Here is a 13941-nt window from a genome sequence, read left to right as displayed (position 1 = left end):
TCCAGTGGCAGCGAGTAGGCAGTTGTAACCTCCTTTTCCGACGATTCTTTCAAGCTTCGCTTCTCGCACAAGTCTTCTGCATTCTTGTGTTCCATTCCCAGGATTTCAAGTGGTTGTGCGAAACATGTGGGTCGAACGGTTGCGCGCACAGTGATGAAGCGGTCTTCCTCTTTCCGCTCTCCTTCTTGCCCGTCGGCGTCTTCGGTCTCCAATCGTAGTACAATGAGGGCCCGTAGTCCTCGCTCTCTGCCTGGTGTTGCGTTGATCCGTGCAACCACGTCAGGATCCCTCAAATCAACCATAACCTTAATATCTGTCGTGGGATGATCCGTGTCATGATCTTTCTCTGAATGTTTCAATGGGATGATCCCTTCCCTGGGCAACACCTCCAACCAGCTTGGATCCTCCCTCACCGACTCGTGCCCACTGGCCTCCCGTACTAGCACAACCTGCCACCCAACGACCTTTCTCCCCATATTTTTCAGCACAATCTTCCGTTCAACATATTCTCCGACTCCAATCTCCTCAACCTCAATATCATCATCACTGACAGTCTCGACCTTCGCCTCACCCGTTACATTCTCAGCCGAATTCGCCAAGATCTCCAGTGCGGCCTCGATCATCTCCTTCTTTTGTTGGTCCACGCTCTCGACTGATAATGAGAACGTTGCGGCGACAGGTTTGTGGTCACTCATCGTATAGTCCATAAAACTCTCATATGACCGTACCTCCACATCTCCCGTCTGCTCACCCCTCTCGTGATCGCGCCTACTCCACCACATCACCCTATCACACCAACTTGGTACGCGGCTCTTCTCGCTCGAATCCAAGATATCCCGCGTGCCCACATCATACTTAAACGTCGGTTCGAAAGTGATTTCACCTTCCCTCCATCCATCCTCAACCGGAAAGGCCCGGTTTGCGTTCATCTCGTGCCGTAGCTGATCATACGGCAGCAACAACCTTCTCTCAATCGGCGCTTCCGGCAATAGGAAGGACCGCGCGGTCTGTGCGGGGAGGTCTATCCGATAATTCAAATCCCCACACCAGAAAACATGATCCGTATCCTCAAAGATCCCATCTCCACCACGATCAAACATCAGTCTCCTACAGATCTCATGAAAATCCGCATTCCGCCTATCCACCATATTCGTCTGCGCAGCCAAATGCGATCCAATGAAGACCAAACTCGTATCCCACACACGCAATTTAATCCCCACGGCTCCCTTGTTGCCGATCATACCCATGATACCACAGGCTACGGAGCCGGTTTCGACGCCGCTGAGGACTGGCACGATGGAGGCGTGTGCGAAGACGAAGAGCATGATACCCACGAGCTGTCGTTGTGCGATTTTGGTGTAGGATGAGGAGTCGCCAATCGTGGAAAGGATTACTGCAGCCCAGGAGTTTGCGATGGTGTCGTCGGTGCGGAGGTATGCTTCCGTTGAAAGATCCGCTTCCTGGAGTGCGACCACGTAGAGCGCGGGGAGGTCACGCCTCTCTCCTCCTTCCCAGTCATCGTCTTCCTTCACCGGCGCGCCCTGTTCATTCTTTGGACACAGCCATTCCCGTAGATCCTTGTCGGATTTCTCAGGTAGTCTTCCGTTTACGTTCCAGGTTCCGATACGGACTGGTATCCGTACTTTATCGACATACTCCACTCGCCTGCGCTCAAGCTCATACTCCATCCACCTCGATCGCAAGCTTTGTCTTTCTTCCACTACCGACGGCCCCGGTGATACCGGAAATGTTCCAGGCAGTGTCAACGTCTCCGCGCTCTCTTTATGCGGCGGTGCCATAATACTGTTTATCGAGGGTAATGTCTCGAGCGATGGTTGCTTAGTGATGACTGCTTGGATAATAACTGGAGAGATATCTACTAGTGCTGAAGGAGACTCAGGAGGGTTATCGGTGTCGTGTTGGTGGGGTAGAGGCGCGGTGTGTGAGGTTTCTTGCGAAGTGAGCGTTTGAAAGAGTGGAAGGCAGGGTATGAAGGCCTTGGAGAAGCAGCTATTTGAGGAGCCCGTACTGGCTGTACTTGTGCTGTTTTAGGGAGTATAGATAGAGCCTTCGACTCCTTTCTGCTTGGTGGTGAATGCTCTTGGGGGTGCTTCTTCGGTGAACGGTCGGTTCAGGGTGCAGCTGCAAGTGACGTCGATCAGCACAGCTGCTGCCCAGCCGGAGCGAAATTATGGAGTGGAAACCTTGGAATTCGTATATCGTATGACAAACACTCATCTCTTGAAAATGCATGAACCCTTAAAGAACACTCCAAAGCCCTTCGCTAAGGCTGATGCCTCTTTGAAGCCGGTCCATCATCAATATCACACAAGATATCGCTCAACGTAATACTCTCCCTCGACATCGCCCTACCCCTCGTCCGCCTCCTAGGTGACGCACTCCTCGGCCTACTCTGAACTCGAAGCTTCCCCAAATCAGGCGTACTCGCCTCACTCGCAACCTGTCCTAACAGCACCTGTTCCAACGCCGACGGCAACGTAACAGAACAGTCACTCTCCCTACTCGTGCTCGCAGGTCTCCGAAACTCCGCAATCGAAGGTCCAGCCCGACTGTCCGGTCTCGAAACGGGGATCCTGACATCTGTCGTAACATGCTCACTCGACGCAACCTTGGTCCACTCCTTGGTCCTCATCGCCTCAAAATCCATGATCATGATCGTCTCAACCCTCAATCCATCCCTAAACGTATCAGCTGCCGAATACCTCCCATTCATCTCTCTCACCTCTCCCGGCCGTCCCATATGTTCCCCAACCTGTGTCGCGGTCAACTCGCACATCGACATCACCGTCTCACCCTCCGCCGCCAGCCGTTTGACGGTGATACGCGAACCATGAAACCGCGAGCGAAAGTAGTTTGTCCACTCGACCATGTGTCGGATTCCGTTGCCGCCGAAGTTGGGGTCGGAGTAGACGTGGTCGGGGTGGAGCATGCGATTGGGGATTTCGTCGCCCTTTTCGCCGGAGTTGAACCAGTCAATCCAGAGGTTGAAGGCGGCTTTGTTGCGTGTCATGACTATGAACCACGTCAGAACTCGAACAACGAGAGGATGGAACCGATCGACTCACTCGCTTCGCGTTGTAGCCAGCGATCTGGCACAGTAGGATCAGGATACGCATACGTCGGCGGTCCCCAATCTGCCCTCGTAGTCAACAACTCTACCCTCATCTCAGCCAAAGCAGGGAGACTCTCACCTTTATATGGATCCCCTTCGCTCGAGTCATCAGACGGCTCGGGTTTGATCTCAGGCATAGGCGAATCTTCTTTAAACCCAGCAGGCGGAGGCTGATATCTGCCTGGACTCGCTTGTGAGTTAATGCTTTTCAGCGGAGATGCAAACACCGGGGTATGGTGACAGTACGTGTTCCGTGACGTCCTCGAGATGCGGATGATGCCCCGCTACTCACATCCTCCACTCCGAAGTCGAACATGTATGAGAAATTGTGAGCCGGAGCTGTTTTGTGACCAGTAACTGACAAGGTGATGTGGTGTGGTGTGATATTGACAAGGTAGATAGTTGATGCGAGAGTCCAACAATGAAGTACTACTACCTTACGAACCAACAGCTTTAAGTCTCTCACTCCTTTCACCTCGGAGAATGCGGACTCTGCGGTCCCTATAAACCCTGACTCACCCCAAAGTCTCGACCAGCCGGGCACCTTTCTTTTTCATGTGGGAGGGAGATATGGCACAGTCGGCTGATACGACAGAACTGCCATTGTAGCAAATGTTTAAAGTTCAATCTGCGTTGCGGGGGCATTCTCAGCGTAAGACGCCGTGATATTCAGACATGTACAGCGGGTTATGCCACCCCCACAATTTGGGACTGTATGGCGGCGCCGGCCCGGGAAGCTCTCTGGAACTCCAGCGATAGGAAAATGAAGATTTCATACACGAGACGCAAGGTGTGATCCTCCGTGTGGTTTGGATTCGGTTTCTCCTTAGATAAGCTCGCTCGGATTCCCAACCATATCGCGGTCCGTCCCGAGTGCGATCTAATTAAGAACCGATGTGCGGTTGATTGGATTCGAGCAGGTGCCGCCGCCGCGGTAGAAGCCGCAATTTGCTCAGACCTCCCGGCCGACGGGAGGGGACACGGCTTTGTCTAAACAGGATTTTGCAAGGTCGAGGGGTCGAGGCCAGTCTTTCTTTACGGGCCTTTCTGGTTGTGAGCGTCCAACGTGTTCGTGTTTTCAGAACATTCAGTTCGCTTGTGGGTAAGGTACCCATGGGACAGGTCTAATTTGACAGTTGGTTTGACACAAAGGTACAACGATTTGTCAGCAGATGGTGAGGCTGTTTGCGGACAGCTGCAGCTGAGGTGTGAAGCCCAGTATGGAGATTAGACACATGTGTTAATAGAGTGTACTGCTTCTAGACCTAAGCCTTGGTTGGCCCAGCTGCACCTATCATAAACCGACATCACGTCGCATGATATCTTCAATGGAAGACTGCAGTGTCAGTGACAGCCTTGGCAGCCGCAATGGCTCAGTCGCTTTGTCTGGCCCTAGGACTGTGACCTGGAGCCACTGCTGGCTTTTGTGCTGTCTGTGCTGGCCTCGTTTATGGGTTGCTTTCTCTTCCCGATCCGTACCAACCTGTGTTCATCCGCCATTGATCAGAGCACTAGAGTAATACTCTAGCTCCTCGCCTTGGTCATCCACCCACACCAACGAATTCGACATCAAGTCATCCTGTACCACAAAATCAGTCCCCAACTCAACTCTTCCGTTCACCATGCTTACCAAAACAGTACTCGCCCGTGCATGATCCCACTGAAGATTAATCACCAACATCGACTTGCTAACGAATCCCAAAAGCTTAACACAAACATGTCAGTAGAATTCACTTCAAAGCAATGTTGATGTACTTGAGCTGCTTCCAGTACTGTCGCCTGATCATTACTGAGTTCGCGAGGAACGGAGCGGATCATCTTCGTACTTCCAATCGTGACGATCTCGATGCCTTTGCCGAGGGGTTGAAGTGTCTTGACGGCTCGTATGATATCCTCACTGTACGCCGTACCCGTTAGCCAGAATTCTTAAGCCATGAGTAGCAAAGCATACTCTGTAACCGGATTACCTCCAGCTCTCTGCAACCTTGCCGAAATCAACCCCCGCACTTGGCCCAGCTCAATCAACCCTCCATTCTCTTGCCTCGTCCTCCGGCAAACCTCAACGATCCTCACAGCCAACTCATAATAAAAATCCCCAACTCCAAGCATCTCACTCCAGCCCTTGATTCCACCCTTCCCACCCCTCCCACTCGAAAGAGGATCAACACCGATCGCAGCACACATCCTACTGAATTTCTCCCTAAATTCCGGATCTGAGCGGATTTCGCGGGCGTGGAGGGTAGCGAAGGAGGAGAGAGTGCTTTGGAATGTTGCGAGTTGGGAGGTGAGTTCGTCGATGTGGGTTTTCAGAAGGGCGGAGCCGAGTTCTTGGTATTGGGAGCGTTGCTGTTGGTCGCGGTCGAAGGCGGCGAGGCCGACGCCGCGTCGTTGCATCTTTGCAAGGAGTGTATGCTGTCGTTAAGACTCAGTCTTGGAGTAAATGCTGCTCTTGATCTGGAAGATACTGGGATGAATGCTCAATCGTCGACGTTCAATGTTGTTGTCGTTGTTATCTCGGCCAGCGTCACCGTACGGCGCTGGTGCCGGTAATGTCTCACCGTCAATTCCCGGATTGGGTACGAACGTCTACGTTACATAGCCCTCGTCCGACACCTCCAAGAACCCCCCACAGCCAGCGCAATGGATCCAGTAAGTCCAATGTCGCTTACATGATTGGAAAATACTAATGGACATCCAGAACGATGATGCTATGTGGGCATCGCTGCCTATGAGCTTCGGCAAGCAGACGAAGAAGGCCAATGTCTCGGCGCAATTCGAGGCGACCAAGAGAGCGAGCTCTGGCGTGCAGGGCTCAGATGCCAAAAAGGAAGAACTCAAGGCACCATCCGCCCCTAAACCACCTTCACCCCGCCGAAAACCCGCAGACGACAGCGACTCCGACCCCCTCCTCTCCGATTCTGATTCCGAAGACGGCGACAACACCTCCCTCTTTCCCATCAGCCACGAACTTGTCCTCAAAGACCACACCAAACCCGTCTCCGCTCTCTCCCTTGACCCCTCTGGGGCTCGCCTAATCTCCGGTTCCTACGACTACAATCTCAAATTCTGGGATTTCGCAGGCATGGATCCGAGTACTTTGAGGCCGTTTAGGAGTATGGAGCCGAATGAGGCGAAACCGGTACATCATGTTGAGTGGAGTATTACGGGGGATAGTGCGCTTGTTATTCCGGCGAGTTCGCAGGCGCAGTTGGTTGACCGGGATGGTGATAAGATATGTGAGTTCGTGCGTGGGGATATGTATATCCGTGACCTGAGGGGGACGAGTGGACATGTTGCGGAACTCACTTCGGGGACATGGCATCCCACTGACAAAAAGCAGTTCGTTACGGCGTCGGCGGATGGAACGGTTCGTGTTTGGGACGTCAATAATACGAGGAAGCAGGTGATGGTTGGGGTGCATAAGAGTAAGACTCCGGGTGCTGGGAGGGTGAAGATCAGTGCCGTGCTTTGGAGTCCAGATGCGAGGTTCGTGGGTGCGGCGGCTGTTGATGGGACGGTGAGTTTGTGGGATGGGAAGGCGAGGTCATGGAGTCGGCCTGCGAATGTTATTGATGCCGCTCACCTGAAGAATACGGAGACGAGCGGGATCGTGTTTTCGCGGGATGGGAACTTTATGGCTACTAGAGGCGGTGACGAGACGGTGAAAGGTATGCATTGTCATCCTGCATTTTTTGACATTCCTGCTAACTCGATGCAAACAACAGTGTGGGATACCCGAAACCTCAAGAAGCCGCTGTCGACGCGTTCCGGCCTCTCCACCAACAACGCCGAAACAAACATCATCTTCTCCCCCGACAACAGATACCTCCTCACCGGCACCTCGGTCCCCTTCAACTCCCCCACCCCTGGCACCCTCGAAATCCTACACGCCGGGGACCTCAAATCCGCCGCCTCGATCCCAATTTCCAATTCCTCCGTCATCCGTGTTCTATGGCACAGCAAAATCAATCAAATTATCACTGGATCCGCGAATGGAGATGTCAGAGTGCTGTATTCGCCTGAGGAGAGCGTGCGGGGTGCGAAGCTGTGTGTTGGGAAGGCTCCGAGGGTCCGGCATATCGATGAAGACCCCAGTATGGCCGCGGATATCGATCCCAGCGCCGCATCGATTATCCTCCCGAATGCACGTCCCGAAGATCGCAATGAGACCTTCTCCAACAAGACAAAGGCGAACATGGCCCGTAAAAACCCCATCCTCTCCCGCCGCCCACAAATCCCTGCAGCACCTGGTCCCCTCGGCGGCACTCCCGATCAGAGACATGTGGACGAGAATATCGTGGGAAGTGATATGAGAAATGAGGATCCAAGAGAGGCGTTACTGAAGTTTGCGGAGATTGCGGAGAAGGATCCGATGTTTTTTGGGGTTTATAAGAAGAATCAGCCGAGGAATATTTTGGCGGGGGAGACTGGGGAGGAAGAGGAGGAGGAGAGGAAGAAGAAGAGGAGGGTACTGTGAGCTAAAGTCACAGAAATGGAGAAATCTTGGTCGCATAGGAAGAGGGTGCGTGGTTTGGGATCAATGCATATCGTGACATTTTATATACTGCCGCCTTTAATCCACCCCCATGTCGAAGGCACCCATTCACCTAGTCCACCATGCCAGTTGCAACAGTTTCTTTCACTTTGCTGGCCTCCGATCGATTACATGAAAACAAAAAGAAAACGCCCATATCAAAAAACTAGCACCCGTTCCACCCAGGTCACCAACACTTAATGGTGAGCAGGCTTAGCATCACCGTACTTCTCCTGAGCCCACTCGACGGCACAATATACGATGAAAGCACCGACACCAAGGGGGAGACCAGGGAGGGCGCGGCTCCAGCGAGCACGGGCGGTGAAAGGGCCTTGGGTGCGCCATGCATTTCTGTTAAGGCCATGTTAGCACCGTTCAGTGGAACACCTCGCAGTGAAATGCAATCGTTCAAGATAGACGTCACGCATTCATGCGGCGATTGACTGTGTTGAACAGGGATAGACGGTGTGTAATCACCTTTTCGCCCAGGGATCGGACGTTCTGGGGTTGCGGTCATGAGGGAACAATGGTGCATCGGCCATGGCTAATCGAGACAAGTCAGCGAAGGCCGTTGAACGACGCTGGAGAGCAGCCATCACATACCTGTTCTTATATATGGAATTACGAGGGGTATCGAGTTCCTCTTACAGGTCGGTTCACCTGACTGCGCCTGGCCTGCAACATTCAGGGGTCGAGCGTACCGACGTCGACCGCACGGAAGATCCAACACCAATACTCCCCAGAAATCGACAAGGACCCCGGCTCGATCCACAACTGTTCAGAGCTCAATACACTCAAACTTGAACGCTCGAAGCTTCAACCCATACCCCTTTCACTCTCTACGCACTCCCGTTCGAGGAAACCGTCAAGATACAATCCTTCACCATTCCCAAACGGCGCGGACAAAAAGCGACTCCTCTGGTCCAGCACCACCGTTCCGCGCAAGCAGAGAAGATGCCGATCGGGAGGAGGTCAGCTGGTGGTGGCAGGGGGGTGAGAGGGCAAGATGGGGATCCGAGACCGCAGACGCGAGGAGATGGTGAGGGCAGGGAAATCAGAGAGGTGAGCATGTATCGTCGTATAACGCGACAACAATTTGCTTAACATTAATGCAGGTATGGGCGCATAATCTCGAATCTGAGATGGCATACCTCCGTGACCTTGTCGAGCGATACCCCTACATCTTCATGGACACCGAATTCCCCGGAGTAGTAGCCCGACCCATCGGCAGCTTCAAATCCACCTCCGACTACCACTACCAAACTCTCCGATGTAACGTTGACCTGCTGAAAGTCATTCAGCTCGGTGTAACATTCGCCAACGCCGAAGGCAAGTTAGCAAATGCTGAGAATGGAGGGCCATGTACTTGGCAATTCAACTTCAGATTCGACGTTTCGGAGGATATGTGCGCGCAAGATTCGATCGATCTGTTGACGAAGAGTGGTTTGGACTGGAAGAAGCACCAGGAGATGGGAATTGACTTTGATCTTTTCGGAGAGCTGCTGATATCGAGTGGATGGGTCCTGTTCGATGACGTGAAGTGGATCTCTTTCCATGGGTTCGTTGGAAAGCTTTTATGGCGAAATGGTTGCTAACTTCCACGAACAGAGGCTACGACTTCGGCTACCTCCTCAAACTCATGACCTGCTCCCCCCTCCCCACCGAACCTAAGGACTTCCTCTCCCTCCTTCAGATCTTTTTCCCAGCAGCTTACGACATTAAATACCTCCTCCGCACAGTGCGTCCCGCAACTGAGAAGACTGGCCTCCAAGCCCTGGCCGACGACCTCCAGATTCAACGTATTGGGTCGCAACACCAAGCTGGCTCTGACTCGCTTCTTACTGCGGCAGCATACTTCGAAGCCCGCCGAATCTTTTTCGAGGGCGAGATTGATGATAAAAAGTACCGGGGACAGATGTTCGGTATCGGACACCAAACCAACACGAACACCAGAAGTACCGGCTTCTCCTCCCAACCCCCAGATGGACAACAACAAGGTGGTGGTGGTATGCCACCCTTTTTCCAGCCGTTTACTCCGAGAGGACAAATGGCGGAACTATCGCAACGCGACCCGATTCCGACGCCGTATCAGGGTGCGAAGAATGTGTTTCAATTTGGGGGTAAGGACTTCGGGAAGGTTGGCGTATGATGGGAAGTGATATCAGGGTTGTTGTGGGTTGCGGGTTGCATGGGTAAAGTACGGCACTGGATTGATAGTTGTTTTAGTTTAGTAGTAATGCTGCAGCTTTGCGAGCTCAATGTGTCAAGTGACCTTCTTCCTCAGTACCACCGGCGGCTCGGGTTTTCGACGTGGGCGGCTGGGTCGTTTGATCCCTACACGTACAACCTGACTGAAACTCCGTTCCCGAATGGGACGGATCAATATCTGATCCGCGGAGCTATTGCTCCCAGGTTTCCTGGTGCTTAGGGGTTTGTGGGCAGTGAGCTCGCGACGGATTGTTATCTATTGGTATTGTCCCAACGAGCGTGTATTATGTGGAACTCAACCACGTCTCTAGGTAAAGCATATTTTAACGAGTGATCGTCACCCAAAAGCATCCCATGTCCATCCGAACCCTTTCCCAATTCGTGATCCCATGCTTGTTGTATCGTCCATGCCCTATCGTACAGTCATTCAGATCCATTGACCGTTCCCCGTACTTGAGGTTCTGTCCCTCAAAACTCATACCTATCCCCCACCTTCGGCCTCACAAACCTCACCTCCCCAATCCCCGCCTCCTCCGCCAAGACCCTACACTCATTAACGATCGTCTCCCCACTCTCCCCCTCACTCATAATCCCATGCAACGCCCCATCCAACTTGATATGCGTAACAACAACCACAAGCCCATCCAACAACTTCGCACTCCTCCTCGTTCGTGGCGTTGTTGGCCGTGGACTTAGTTCGGACAGGTATCGGGCGAAGGTGAGGAGTTCGTGGATGAGGTGTGGTGGGGAGAGATGGCCGAAGAGGAGGTGGATTGGGCGGGTCGCGGAGTAGGAGCATTCAATCATGATTACCCTCAGACCCTCGAGAAATTTCTGGGCTGCCGCTTCCCAGACGATGTGGTTTCGCGGTTGGGCGGCAACGGCATCAGGCTCTACATCTCCAAACCACAAAAACTCCCGACTCGTCGCGTCATCCCTGATAAAAAGGGCCGAGGAGGTGACACCGCCGTGAGCGACTTGGTGGGCCCAGACAGATAGACCACCGGATATTGGGGTGTAGGAGGATGTTGAGATTGGGGTGTAGGAGAACATGCCTTCGCGTGCGAGGTCGGGCCAGATGATGTCATTGAAGATGTGGGTTTTGAGGTTTTGGATGGTGATGTCTGTGCCGGCTACTTGGCAGTCTTTGTATATTGGTGAGTCGGTGACGAGGGCGGCACTGTGAGCAGAGAGTTAGACACATCATCAGATGGAGAATGAATCTACTTACATATGATCGAGGTGAGCGTGACTGATTACGGTCGTCCCCAGTAAATCTGTAATCGTAGCCGCCGCGTTCGCCAATGGTGTCGCCCGATCCAGCACCTCCTCCGCATCAAAGAACGGTCCCTCCCGTATTAGCCAACGCTCCATGATCCCCTCCACCGCCGTCAACTGTACCCCCGCATCTAACCCAACCAAACAATTTCTCTGCCATGGCACCGACCTCGACTTGACAAGATACGACGACAGATCTCGTGAACCCGGCCCACCCAGCGGTCCGAGGACGATCAGGGAGAAAACTGAAGGGTTCGGCGACGGAAAGAGGGTTATAGAAGCATGCGCCGACGCGTTTCGCGACGGATCAGGAGCGTGCGAAGCCAATGCGATGTGGTGTTATGAATCGTTGTGAGAAGTCGCGGTAAGACCTGCTACGAAGACGAGGGAGGAGCGCGAGAGGATGGTGCTATGGAGATGCCGGGTCGGTATGGAATGAGGAGGGTGGATACAAACGTCAGAGCGTAATATTTTTCCTTCCTGGCTGCCGGTGTAACCTTCTTCTTCGACCTTCAGCTAGAACCAGCCACGGATGTACGGTGGCTGCAAAGATCGCCAAAGTTGACCTTCCCGAACAAAACCCGACGAAAACGCGTCAAGCCAGTTATTCAGCAGGACTGGATCTGGCCTGCTAACATTGGAAGACCAGGTTCCTTTGGTTTGGACCTCATCGCCTGGGGAAGCTTACCGGTGCTCCAACGAGCGTTAGGTATAGCTTTAGATATCGATGGCACCGGTGCTCCTCCATGAAGGGCCACGTCGTAATGCCGTCGACGTTGGGCTGTCAGAACTCGTGCGAGCTCAAAACCCCCAGAATAGCCCCGCTGATCTCCCCTTCAAGCGAGAAATTAACAGAGAAGCTGTCATGAAGCTTCTCAAGCGCTTCGGAGTAACTCGTGTGTGGAGATAGAAATTGGCGATACAGTACATTGCCTTGGCTAAGCTCAAGCTCATATACTTTCATCCAAAGTAAAAACAAAACTGCAATTGCGAAACGAGAGAGAATAAAGAACGCCTGTCCCAAGAAAACGCGAAATCCATAAATCCTAGCCAAACCAGCGAGCTGGAGAAACCAGCTCACAGCATCAACGACGTACCGTTTTGGTGCCGGAAGCACTCCCTTCTCCAACATCCTCCCCATCACTTACATACTCCGGCGGCGGAACAGCAACAACCATATTCGCAAACGGATGTCCCTCCTCCAGTACCCTCACCGGACCAATCTCAGGAACCTGTTCCGCCTGTCTCGTCGGCCCAATAACCAACGGACTACTGCTTGACCCACTCATAACCCTCACAACCTCCGTACTGGACACTTGCGGCGTATACGGCGGTCTCTCTGCCGAACTCTCGCCTGGCGTGATAGCAGTCTCCAACAAGATACTGCCCCCATCAACACCATACGCAGGCGGTGCTCCCAGGGTCCCAACCATCGGCGCAAGACCCCATTTCTTCACGTTCGCCTCGATGTACACGAACCCGCCTTGTCCGAAATTGACATGTACGCTACAAGGCCCGTTCGCGCCGACCGTGGGGAATAGGTTAACGGTCTTATACCCATGGAGTTCCGGACCCTCGGTTTTGCGACCGTTGCGGGTCAAGAAGACGGAACCTGTGCGAGGGCGGTAGCCGATACCAATAACATCTCCCTGAGTTAAATTCGGCAGAGGTGTTGGGCGGAAAGGGTTTGAGAGGAGGCGGTGGCCCGCGGAGGTGTACGCGAGGGAGATCCGGTTCCAGCCAGGGAGTCTGAAGAGGGGGTAAGGTTTTGTTGTTAGGCCCACGCTTACCACTGTGCTTTCTGGTAGATCGTACATCTTTGCTTCCCAGTAGTATACTTCGTTCTGTCTTGGGATTGGGAGGTTGGTTTGGACTGAGCATTCTCTATCGTAGAACTGGATTTCCGTTCGTGCTTCGACGAAACAGTTTGCGACTTCGAGGTCAGGTACAAACTCCCATGCTGAGACACCCTTTTCTTGGATAGACAAGTATTGGGAGAGCGAGATATCTGTTGGAACAGACTCAGGCGGGTTCTGCTGTTGATAAGCTGTGAAGAAGATGTCAGCCTCGTTGGAAACCAACCTGGAAAGCGACTCTCAGTCTCACCTTTCGCACGAAAATACGCCAACCTACTAATCTCATCCATATGCTCCACAGCCTCAGCCTCCTGCCTCGCCAACTCAGCTTCATCATCAAACTGGCCCGGCAACCAATTCCCTCCCAACATGATTCTCCTCCCCCGCCTCGTGTTACGTGCGATCCATATTCCCAGTCCGATGAGGGCGAAGAAACCCAGAGTCCCGAAGAGGGAGGCGAGGAGTGCTATGAGCATTTCGCGGAGTTCTTCGGGGGTGAGGGGGCGGATGGGCGGTGTTGTTGAGCGGCGGTGGTTGATGGGGTTGCGGTGGTAGGAGGTAGGCGAGTGTAGTGTTGTCGTGACTTGCAGTTGCTCGAACGCCACGATGGAAGTTTGTGAAGGCGATGAACTTGCTCACGCCTTGAGCTTATGGAGGTGTAACGTCCCAATGGATATGCACTTCGTGCCTATGACGAATCCTGCTCGGCAGCGTCTCCGACAGTGGCGGCTGGCTGTTTCACCAGTAAATGGACGTGAAGCAAAGCAGACTGCGTCCTGTACAATCACAGCTCGTCCTTTGCTTGATCGAGTCGTCTTTTAACCGAGGTGAATGCTGGTGGGGTGTTCCTTTCTCGTCGTCTTCTCTCGTCAGGCTCACGTTATCCGGCCGCAGCAGGTTGCCGAAGCCCCGAGATCTGTAGGTGTGCATAT

At 53.2% G+C, this 13941-nt stretch overlaps 8 protein-coding genes across 8 annotated transcripts; 2 read left to right on the top strand and 6 right to left on the bottom strand.

The window, feature by feature from the left end:
- Positions 1–617: 617 nt before the first annotated feature.
- Positions 618–1676, bottom strand: SAICODRAFT_39246 (DNase I-like protein; the record flags this gene model as incomplete). The annotated part of the gene is made up of 2 exons (XM_019168610.1): positions 618–1522; positions 1559–1676. Coding segments are annotated over 2 exons (1023 nt in total), but the record flags the coding sequence as incomplete, so codon positions are not given.
- Positions 1677–2195: 519 nt separating this feature from the next.
- SAICODRAFT_70218 (uncharacterized protein) lies at positions 2196–3432 on the bottom strand. Its single transcript, XM_019170546.1, has 3 exons — positions 3213–3432; positions 3087–3155; positions 2196–3033 (listed from the first exon to the last, which is right to left on the bottom strand). Exons 1-3 carry the CDS (start codon positions 3268–3270, stop codon positions 2285–2287), a joined length of 876 nt encoding a protein of 291 aa, XP_019025625.1. The 5' UTR covers positions 3271–3432; the 3' UTR covers positions 2196–2284.
- A 1190-nt stretch (positions 3433–4622) lies between these two features.
- On the bottom strand, positions 4623–5624 carry SAICODRAFT_18043 (ell complex subunit; the record flags this gene model as incomplete). The annotated part of the gene is made up of 4 exons (XM_019165891.1): positions 5085–5624; positions 4889–5030; positions 4764–4838; positions 4623–4712 (listed from the first exon to the last, which is right to left on the bottom strand). Exons 1-4 carry the CDS (start codon positions 5525–5527, stop codon positions 4623–4625), a joined length of 750 nt encoding a protein of 249 aa, XP_019025624.1. The 5' UTR covers positions 5528–5624.
- A 237-nt stretch (positions 5625–5861) lies between these two features.
- On the top strand, positions 5862–7610 carry SAICODRAFT_54501 (WD40 repeat-like protein; the record flags this gene model as incomplete). Its single annotated transcript, XM_019169290.1, has 2 exons — positions 5862–6801; positions 6859–7610. The coding sequence occupies 2 exons, from the start codon at positions 5862–5864 to the stop codon at positions 7608–7610; spliced, it is 1692 nt and encodes a 563-aa protein (XP_019025623.1).
- A 97-nt stretch (positions 7611–7707) lies between these two features.
- Positions 7708–8311, bottom strand: SAICODRAFT_29585 (uncharacterized protein). Its single transcript, XM_019167456.1, has 3 exons — positions 8271–8311; positions 8145–8211; positions 7708–8018 (listed from the first exon to the last, which is right to left on the bottom strand). Exons 2-3 carry the CDS (start codon positions 8207–8209, stop codon positions 7865–7867), a joined length of 219 nt encoding a protein of 72 aa, XP_019025622.1. The 5' UTR covers positions 8210–8211; positions 8271–8311; the 3' UTR covers positions 7708–7864.
- A 310-nt stretch (positions 8312–8621) lies between these two features.
- On the top strand, positions 8622–9816 carry SAICODRAFT_6246 (CAF1-domain-containing protein; the record flags this gene model as incomplete). Its single annotated transcript, XM_019169912.1, has 3 exons — positions 8622–8729; positions 8783–9225; positions 9276–9816. 3 exons carry the CDS (start codon positions 8622–8624, stop codon positions 9814–9816), a joined length of 1092 nt encoding a protein of 363 aa, XP_019025621.1.
- A 527-nt stretch (positions 9817–10343) lies between these two features.
- On the bottom strand, positions 10344–11249 carry SAICODRAFT_34162 (uncharacterized protein; the record flags this gene model as incomplete). Its single annotated transcript, XM_019168340.1, has 2 exons — positions 10344–11055; positions 11107–11249. 2 exons carry the CDS (start codon positions 11247–11249, stop codon positions 10344–10346), a joined length of 855 nt encoding a protein of 284 aa, XP_019025620.1.
- An 806-nt stretch (positions 11250–12055) lies between these two features.
- Positions 12056–13868, bottom strand: SAICODRAFT_90260 (SPRY-domain-containing protein). The gene is made up of 2 exons (XM_019171689.1): positions 13260–13868; positions 12056–13200 (listed from the first exon to the last, which is right to left on the bottom strand). The coding sequence occupies exons 1-2, from the start codon at positions 13483–13485 to the stop codon at positions 12239–12241; spliced, it is 1188 nt and encodes a 395-aa protein (XP_019025619.1). The 5' UTR covers positions 13486–13868; the 3' UTR covers positions 12056–12238.
- Between the last annotated feature and the right edge of the window lie 73 nt (positions 13869–13941).

The sequence above is a fragment of the Saitoella complicata genome, assembly GCF_001661265.1.
Source record: "Saitoella complicata NRRL Y-17804 unplaced genomic scaffold SAICOscaffold_6, whole genome shotgun sequence".
Classification (NCBI taxonomy): domain Eukaryota; kingdom Fungi; phylum Ascomycota; class Saitoellomycetes; order Saitoellales; family Saitoellaceae; genus Saitoella; species Saitoella complicata.
The sequence above is the reverse complement of the archived record's forward strand: the minus strand, read 5'-3'. Positions and strand labels throughout refer to the sequence as shown.